The sequence below is a fragment of the Hippocampus comes genome, unplaced genomic scaffold (genome assembly GCF_001891065.2).
Source record: "Hippocampus comes isolate QL1 unplaced genomic scaffold, H_comes_QL1_v1.1 scaffold254, whole genome shotgun sequence".
NCBI lineage: Eukaryota > Metazoa > Chordata > Actinopteri > Syngnathiformes > Syngnathidae > Hippocampus > Hippocampus comes.
In genome coordinates, this window is record NW_017805874.1 from 538734 (window position 1) to 547954 (window position 9221).

Consider the following 9221-nt stretch of genomic DNA (forward strand, 5'->3'; position numbering starts at 1 on the left):
TTTTCTTCCTGTATAAGGACAACATATTTGATCTACAATATAAAATGTTTATTTGTCAAAGCATTATTGGTGTAAATAAACATTCTTTCTTGGTTGCTGACTTTATCCATAAATACTTAACCAACGTGGATGCTGAAGAGTATTCCTGCATAATTGTACATCATCCCAATTGAATTTTCACCTGCCTGTAAATGACTACGTAATTGTCACTCCTCACTTTCGTCAGCAGGTGGTGTCTTGTGTTTAAAAAAACTTAGAATGATTTGGAACACATTTTATTCACATTGACAAATTCTTACAAACATCAATCTCAAAATTTTAAATGGAATATAAAACTTAATACCATTGGGTAAAACTGAAAACTCCCATCTTGCCTGAAACCATCATGAGAATAAGTGGTGCATTTCCATGATTGTTGTTTTCGATGAGACGTACGATGACCCGGAAGCACATCAACGAGCATTAAAAATAAATAAAAGATTGCGAGATCTCGCAATACTTTGGAATACTTTGCGAGATCTCGCATTCTTTCTTTGCGAGATCTCGCATTCTTTGCGAGATCTCGCAAAGTTTTTTTTTTTTCTTCCGTGTCCCCTGCAAAGTTTTTTTTTTTTTTCCTTCCATGTCCCCTTCGGGGCTCCGTACTGTTACAGAAAGACTTTACACGCTATTTAAACTGCCGATCGCGAACGGAACAAACCGTGATTGAAACTAACTGTGATGCCGCTCTTTATTCGTTGCGCTAAATGTCGCCCATCAGTGGCAGACCCGCCCCTTTTAAAGCGCCAGCTTAATCCATCAATATGGGTTTCTACGGATGGAATTTATTTGATTCCTTCGTGATTTTTGCGGTCCTCGGATCCACTTTATACTCATCGAGGCTCTAATCCCTCATTGTGTCCGAGGACCGGCAACCCGGAGGCCAAGGACCGGCTCGAGGAACACATCCCTGCTTCTTAGGACACACCTCTTCCGCAACAGCTGAGCTAACATTCCACTTTTTAGCTTTGACAGTTTGTCTGCTCACATTTGGTCTTGCAAGCGATAGTACTTGTCTTTGTGACGGGATTCAAAGTGTCTCCGCAGATTGTATTCTTTGAATACCGACCGCCACCGCCTCTTGACAAATGATAGCCTTTTCTTTGCACTGAACAGAAAAATAATGGTTTGTCCACCTTGGTTTATATACCCTGCATTCTGAATCAATTTTTTCGCTTCCCTAATCTTTTCACCATGATTCTGTCCTCTTTGTGTCACATTGCGAGGTGGTGGTGGACCCCAAAAAGCAGGCAAGAGGGAGGAGCAGGGTGTATTTGAAGAAGTGTATTGATAAAACACAGAAAACTAAATCCTAAACAAAGTCCAAAGTATCAAACAAAAACCATGACTGAAGCTCAAAACTATCAATAACAGAAACATGACCAAAACATGATAAACTAACATGACAGCAGCAAAGAGCAACAATGACTCGACAATGAGTGGTCGGGCGGGAGTCCTTTTTTTGCCACTAATTACCTAACGACCAACAGGTGTGCAGCTGCAGGGAAAAGCCCCACAGTGCCACCTGTTGGTCACAAACCGAAACATGACACTTTGAGAGGGGCGGGTTTTGGATTTTTTTTCTCTGGGGTTGCCAGATAAGTGCTCAGACCACAGAAGGATGGAACAAATGTCACATTATATGTGATTATGAAATAGTTGCGAATATTTAATCATGAAAATAGTTCAGAAGTAAGGAACATTTTGTTGCAAAAGCCCAACTTCATGGTCAAGTACAAATACACATAGATGAAAAATCAATCAAAATATTCTGATATTGTTCAGGGGGGCCGGAACAAATGTGGATGCATGCCGGATCTGGCCTGCGGGCCGTAGTGAGGGGACCACTGATTTAGAGTGTTCCATTAACAGGCCATCCATGTTCTTTGGAATACGGGGGGAAACCGGAGTATCCAGAGAAAACATCTCTTGTCATACTTGGGCAGATGACACCCAACTTGACATTTCAGTGTGATCATATGACTAGTCCCTTACATTTATTAAATAATGTATTTATCAAATCAATGAGTGGATGGACCAGAATTTTCTCCAACTCAATCCAGAAAAGACAGACGTGATTTGGCCCTAACAATGAAAGTTTCAAGATCAGCACTCATTTTAACGCAATGTCAATGAATAGCTGCAACTGCAGCTAGGAATCTTTGTGTAATTGACTCACACCTGACTTTTAACAACCACTAAAGCTTCCGATTACCTCCTGAAAAAAATGTTCTATCTCAACAAGACACAAAAAACGTATGCATGCTTTTATTTTTAGTGGGCTACATTACTGAAATGGTGTCTTTACAGGTCTTCTCAGTCAACCAACCACCCAACCCACCCATTCATCCATCAGGCAGTTGCAGTTGATCCAAAATGCTGCCACCAGAGTCCTTACAAACATCACAAAACTGGACCACAACACACCTGTCCTCAAATCACTACACTGAGTCAAAAAATAGATGTTAAAATCTTACTGTTAAATTGGTAAATCTCCAAATGGTCTTGAACCAAAATACACGGAAGATGTACTCGCCCCGTATGAAGCATCCAGACCCCTGAGCTCATCTGGGACAGGTCTAGTTTGCGTTCCCACAACCAAACAAAGTGAAGCAGCATTTGGTTACTACATTCCTCACCTGTCGAACAAACTCCCTGAATACATATGGTCTGCTTAAAATTCATTTGAATCAGGACTGAAAACATTATTGCTTACTGCAGCATTCTATCCTTCATTCTCATTTTCGTCCCCAATTGCATGCTATATTTTAATTTCTCTAGACCAGGAGTGCCCAAACTTTTTTGACCAAAGATCTACTTTTCGATCAACCAACCTCCCGCGATCGACATGTGACCGTGCTCACGCATGCCATGATGAGCAACAGCCATAATGGCCCCGAAGATGAACGAAACAGAAAAATAAAATAGACACAAGCGTTTATGAGTTTGTGAAAAGTAAATGAGTGCCTACCTTAGTGGGAGCCCTGACGCGGAGGCATGCAACCCACTTTTACAGGCTGTAGCTTACGCCTACCATTTTAAAATCCTTCTCTCTGTCCTCCAAATTGCCATCGGTGAATTGTACACGAAACGAACTTTGACTGATAATAAAACTACTGCTATTACTCATAATAATAATAATAATAATAATAAAGCGATATCGTACCAGCTCTGATCGCAAGCTGCAATTGCAACTTCGGGTGACGCAGGTCACGCGCCACCGTATCTTGTTTTATTTTATTGTCTTTTTTGTGAAAGTTAGACTGATAGGATTATTAGTGTGCACTATGTATTAACACGAAAAAATATATATTGCACAGAGACACACAAATGTTTTTTTTTTTTTTTCCTCTACACTCCTCGCGATTGACTTGGGACCAGTCAAAGAGCTACCGGGCGATCGATGTAATGGGCAGTAGACTGTTGCTTGGTTTAAATCGTTTTAATTATGTTCGATGATTTTATTATGAGTTGTGCAAGTTTTTGTTTCTGTTTTTATAATGCTTGCATTGTTTTATTTCAAGCACTTTGAATTGTCCTGTACATGAAATGTAGCTGTGTAAATAAACTATATCTTGCCTAATGCTAGCCAGGCTAATAGGTTGGTCGTGGATACACATTACATTCACGGTTATCAAATTATTCTTCTCCAGCTGATGGAAACATCTCTCTACCATGAGCAGTATCTTGAGGAGCAGGGTGCAGGAGGTGAACAGATTCACACTTACCTTTAAACATTTGGAACTTTGAAGAGAAGGCGGAGAGAGAGAAAATGCCTGATGAGCTGAGCCAGGGTCCTCAAAGTAGATGCTTCCCAGTAAGTGAAAATTAAAACAAGTTAAAGAGAGAAAGCTAAGGTAAAAACTAAAAAAAAAAAAAAAAAACCACAAAAGCGGTCGGGGTCCATCTTCTCTGGAGTGGACCTTCACATCACAGACAGAAAGTCAAAATTGTGTATGATTTACAGCTTCACAGTTGCTTATTTTAACCTATGTTCAGTTCTTCTGTTTTTCAAATAATGGAAAACTAACTCGTATAAATGAAGTTTTCACAGAGAGGCAAGTGGAGAAAATGCAAGTGGTAACATTGCAAGTGACATTATTGTTCTCCCAGGTTTAAAAAAATAAATAAAAATGAAAACTTTTGACTGTTAGATAATCCAACCACAAAAATAACTGCAGGAATATTGTGAGGCCCTGCAATTGGCATAACTACACAAAAGCATTTACCAAGGATTTACCAGAACGAAAGTCTGGGATCGAAGATGATCAGATAGCCCCGTAGCTCCGACCATAAGAGATGCCGACTCGCGATCGGGTGGGGTCAGTCCCATGACCGGCCCGGGCAGCACTTGGGAAACCACCATGTCTTTGGGTTCTGGGGGGGAGTATGGCTGCAAAGCTGAAGCATAATGTAATTGACAGAATGGCACCACCAGAAGTGAAGCCTGCGGCTTAATTTGACTCAACAGGAGAAACTTCAACTGGACCAGACAGGGATAGGATTGCTTGATTCCGTTGGTGGTGGTGTACGGTTGTTCTTATTTGGTGATGTGAGATGTCTGGTTAATTTCGATATTCAACGAGAAACCAGCATGCTAACTCAGCCTCAGCCGCTGATTGTTTATACCAATATCTCACATTGTCAGCTCAGGCGCTTTGCAAACATCAATAGTTTGTTTGCTGTAGCCAACTGTACTAGCATGTGTTTTTACTATGCCCTCGTACCAGGGGCTTTTATACGGTGATTTCAAATTGGACTGGCAAATCGGTGCTGTTGTTAAATCCAGCTTCTTTTTTTTTTATTATTTATTTTCGAAGCTGGCTAAAGTAAAGCCTCTCCTTTCACAACGGCATTTAGAAACTGTAATCCATGTCTTTGTTACATCTTGGTTAGATTGCTGTAATACACTTGTGGAGTCAGCCACTCCTCTATCAAGCATCTCCAGTTGGTCCAAAATGCTGCTGCTCGCCTCTGAACTGGTGCTCATAGGACTGAGCACACAACTCAAATTCTGGCCTCCCTTTACTGGCTCCCGATAGACTTTAGAGTTCATTTTAGGATTCTTTTATTTGTCTTTAATGCCCTGTGATGTTCTGGCAACCGGTTTAGGGTGTCCCCATCCTACTGCCCTAAGACATCTGGGATAGGCTCCAGCACCCCTGTGACCCTTGTGAGGATAAAGCGGATTGGATAATGGATGGAAGGATAGAATTACTTGTCTTTATATCTGAAAATGGTCTTGGTCCACCTTACCTCCATCTCCACATACGCAACTGGTGCCTCAGCTCAGTTGGACCAGACGGTACTGGAGGGACAAAAAACTAAGCGGAGGCTCAAAGGGAGATCAAGCATTTTTCATTGCCTTTCTCTTCATTTGAAATGACCTTCCATTAAACATTAGACAAGACGCTCTCTGTCCATCCTTAAAACTCATCTTAAAACACATTCTTATTCTTGGGCTTTGAACTCGCATAACAGTGTACTGTTTTTTTGTCTTTATTGCAGGGGTGTCAAACTAATTTTTGTCGTGGGCCACTTTGGAGTTACGTCTTCCCTCGGAGGGCCATGACAACAGAAAGTGAATAAACGTTTCATCATCACATCGTATTATTACTTGTACACTAAAAAAATGATGGCTTACTAGTTTTGAAATCAGTCAACTATTTGTTTGTTGTTTGTTCAGTTATTGTTCAAGTGAATGTAAACATGGTCGCAAAATTATTGCAAAATCTCATTATTTATTATTTATGTGGCATTTTGGTACAGATTTTAGCAGGCATCATAAAATGATGTGGCAGGCCGAATCTGGTCCCCGGGCCTTGCGTTTGACACCTGTGATTTATTGTTTTTACTGCCTTTCTTGTTCTGTCAGAATTTTACTTTATGTATAGCAGCACCTTTAAATTCAGCCGTGCTTGTTTCAAAGTGCTCTCTATAAAGAAAGTTGAGTTTTAGGATAAGTATTGCGTTTATGGCAGTGCACTTGTTAAGACGTAGTGGACGTGCACAATTTAAAGCTCACTAGTTTGAGTTTGCTTGAAAATGAATCCACAAGTGAATCCACTTGTTATGTTATACCCCTAAAGTTTTCAGTGGTATCACCCAGTTTGGTGCATATCCGTAAGATTCCAGGTGACATCCCAAAACACGCATAGAATGAATGCAAAATATGCACAGACGTTCTTGTCTATACAGTGGAGCCAAAGCATTGTATAGGGACCCGGCATATGAGTACAGTGATACCTCTACTCACACACATCTCTTCATACGAAATTTTCAAGTTATTAATCACCTCAACAGAAAAATACTGCCTCTTGTTACGAAAGAAATTTCAAGAGACGAAAGGTAAAAATACAGTTTAGGCTGCTACTCACAGCTCCGAGTTTAATGAACGCACCATACTTATAGCTGCTCTGCCATTGGCTCTGACCGAATATCATCCTGGCATCCCATTGGCTAAGAGATACCTCTACCGTATCTGTCTGTGTGTTGATAGATAATAGATAGAGATGTATCCTTGTCATTTGCCACTTGGTCCATGAGGCATTCCGATAGTTTTCGTAAATGTGAATCACCCAGAAAAAGTGTTCACCGGATGAGCGATCGCTCACGATGCTGATGTTTGCCTTGGACATTTTGGAAGGATTGTTAAAAGTCAAAAAAAAGCAAACGTCCTTGGATCAGTTCTTCACAAAACGCCAGGCAAAAATCACTTCTGAGAGAGAACATGAACTAAAGAGGGCAAAACACGATGAGGACACAGTTAAAAGTTAAATGACCATTATTTTTATTCGTTACTCTATTATTTGATATTTACATTATACACAACTCATTTATTGTGCAATAATCTAATTTTCAAAATGTGTAACAAGTACATGTTACATATTTTGATGCATTTTTATGCTTATAAAACATTTATGTCTGAATTTTAGGGGTCTTGGAACAGATTCACGCATTTCCATGCAAAACATGTCCCTACTTACAAAATTTTCTCGTGAATAAATTTCTTCCACAACCAATTAATTTCATAAGTAAAGGTACCACTGTAATTGGGTGGGGTGGGGGGGGGACATTCATCAGACAAAAAATATCAGTTCACATTCATCAAAAATATGAATGAGTGCATGAACTTTTGCTCATTGAATTCATTCAGTTACAACACAAATATGCATAATCTACAATGAGCATAAATTCACCTCTGGCCGCCATTGCACATTTACTGATTTGCAGTGTTGGTATCCTCTCTTGTCATATCACAACAATGCAAAAGAGAAAGTAGATTTCAAGGTATTGCTTTACATGAGCTGAGATGACGTCTTGTGATCTACTGCAGGGGTGGCCAACCAGTCAGAGACGAAGAGCCAATTTTTTTTAGTGTGTTACTGCAAAGAGCAATATCACACACACACACACACACACACACACACACACACACACACACACACACACACACACGAGACACGCAGTGGTTATTTACTACTTGGTCAGCTTGCTACATATTTGACCGAAGATAGACTTTTGAAGCGTGAACCTCCAGCGATCGACCCGATCAAGCACGTGCAAGCATATACATATACACACACGCACTCAAGCACGCACGGACACACGCGGGCACCCAACCACGTACACGTGCGCATACGCAAGCACGCACGCCGAGATGAGCGACAGCCGGAACGTCACCGAACATGAATGAATTCGAAACACACAAAGCTTTTTTTGCCCCCATTTCCTCCTCCCAACCCTCGCGCTAGACTTGGGACCAGTTCGCTGGCTCCCGGTCGATCGCGATTGACGTATTGGTATTGGGCAACCCTGCCTGAAAATCAGAGGTAATTCGCTGACTAGCTTAGCGTTTAGCGCCAAGCACCTTAGTTTGCGCATGAGCGGTGATTCCGTTGTCATCTGATTGGTTGCCCTGTATGTCACCCAAGTAATGGATTTGATGATAGGTTGACGTAGTGAGTTCTGTGTATTTAGCGCCGTCGTTTGATTGGCACCGCCACAGCCGAGGCGTTTTCGACGCGTGTCATTTGAAAGCCCGGGAGCCGCATTGAGCTGCCAAAGAGTCGCTTGCAGCTCGCGAGCCGCGGGCGTGCCACCCCTGATCTACTGTATACTGGACTCTATTCCACTATAATGTAAATGGTTCAGACTTCTGGTTATTATCGTGTTCTGTGAACTTAGAAGTTCAGTGCATTTATTTAGTGATAGTCCAAAGTGTTGGGTTCAGATAAATGGACTCACCAAATACAGTTCTGGCTGGAACGGACTCTCGATTAAGCCAGAAAGAGACCTGGGAGAGGATTACTGTCATGATGCAGGGCAAGTATGTCTGGATCACAAAATAGCCAATTTTCCTTTTCAGGTGGAAGTGGGCAGTCATGACCGTGTATTCACCTAAAAGGTAGTGTAAAAACATTCATGAGCAGTCAATTTCAGATATATATATATATATATATTAGAATTCATGAACAGGAACCATGGTCAATACATCAATACATAATACATAATTTGTTAATAGTGAGTCAATGGTCATTCTCTTGTATATGGCTGGAGCAGAAATACTTTTGCATGTGTTAGTACATCACAGTCAAAGGTTGTGGATTCAAATTTTATCAGAGACCTTTTTATGCACAGTTAGCATTTTTGCCCGACGCTCATGTGGGTTTTTTTCATGTGCTTAAGCAGTAGTAAATAGAATGATAAATAAAAAAGACAACAAGAAAAATTTGAATCTTTACCAGTGCTGGATTTAATTGTCTCCTTTCCCACAGTTTGTCCCACCAAGTCATACTGGTTGAGTCTCGATCCATCAGCTGCCACATCCACAGATTTGGAGGCATTTCGAGTCCAAATATAAGTAACTTCAGACTTTGTGTAGGCATCTGAAGCAGAGGGAAAAAGAGACTTCTACAAATCCCTTATGTCATTTCAATTCAAGTCAACTCAAATGAGACATTGACGGGCTACCTGTAATTATCTCATTTAGACTACATTGATCTTTGCCGTAGCCTAACAATAGCCTTAACTGTGGAACAAATAAACTGAAAACTATCATCGATGTAGTGGGGACAAATGACATGCACATTTCAAAAATAAAAAAACCCACAACTGCTGCCTGTGATGGATCATTACACCACTGGACTGTTAAAAAAAAAAAAATATATATATATATATAT

General features: G+C 40.7%; 1 protein-coding gene across 4 annotated transcripts in view; it reads right to left on the reverse strand.

The window, feature by feature from the left end:
- The window catches only part of gabra2a (gamma-aminobutyric acid type A receptor subunit alpha2a), a 90033-nt gene that overhangs the window by 22592 nt on the left and 58220 nt on the right, over positions 1 to 9221 (reverse strand). For all 4 annotated transcript variants that reach the window (XM_019888813.1, XM_019888814.1, XM_019888815.1 and 1 more), the window contains 2 exons: positions 8784 to 8927; positions 8287 to 8439 (listed from right to left, as the gene is read on the reverse strand). In XM_019888813.1, coding sequence (XP_019744372.1) covers positions 8287 to 8439; positions 8784 to 8927 — 297 coding nt within the window. The remainder of the gene's footprint in view (positions 1 to 8286; positions 8440 to 8783; positions 8928 to 9221) is intronic.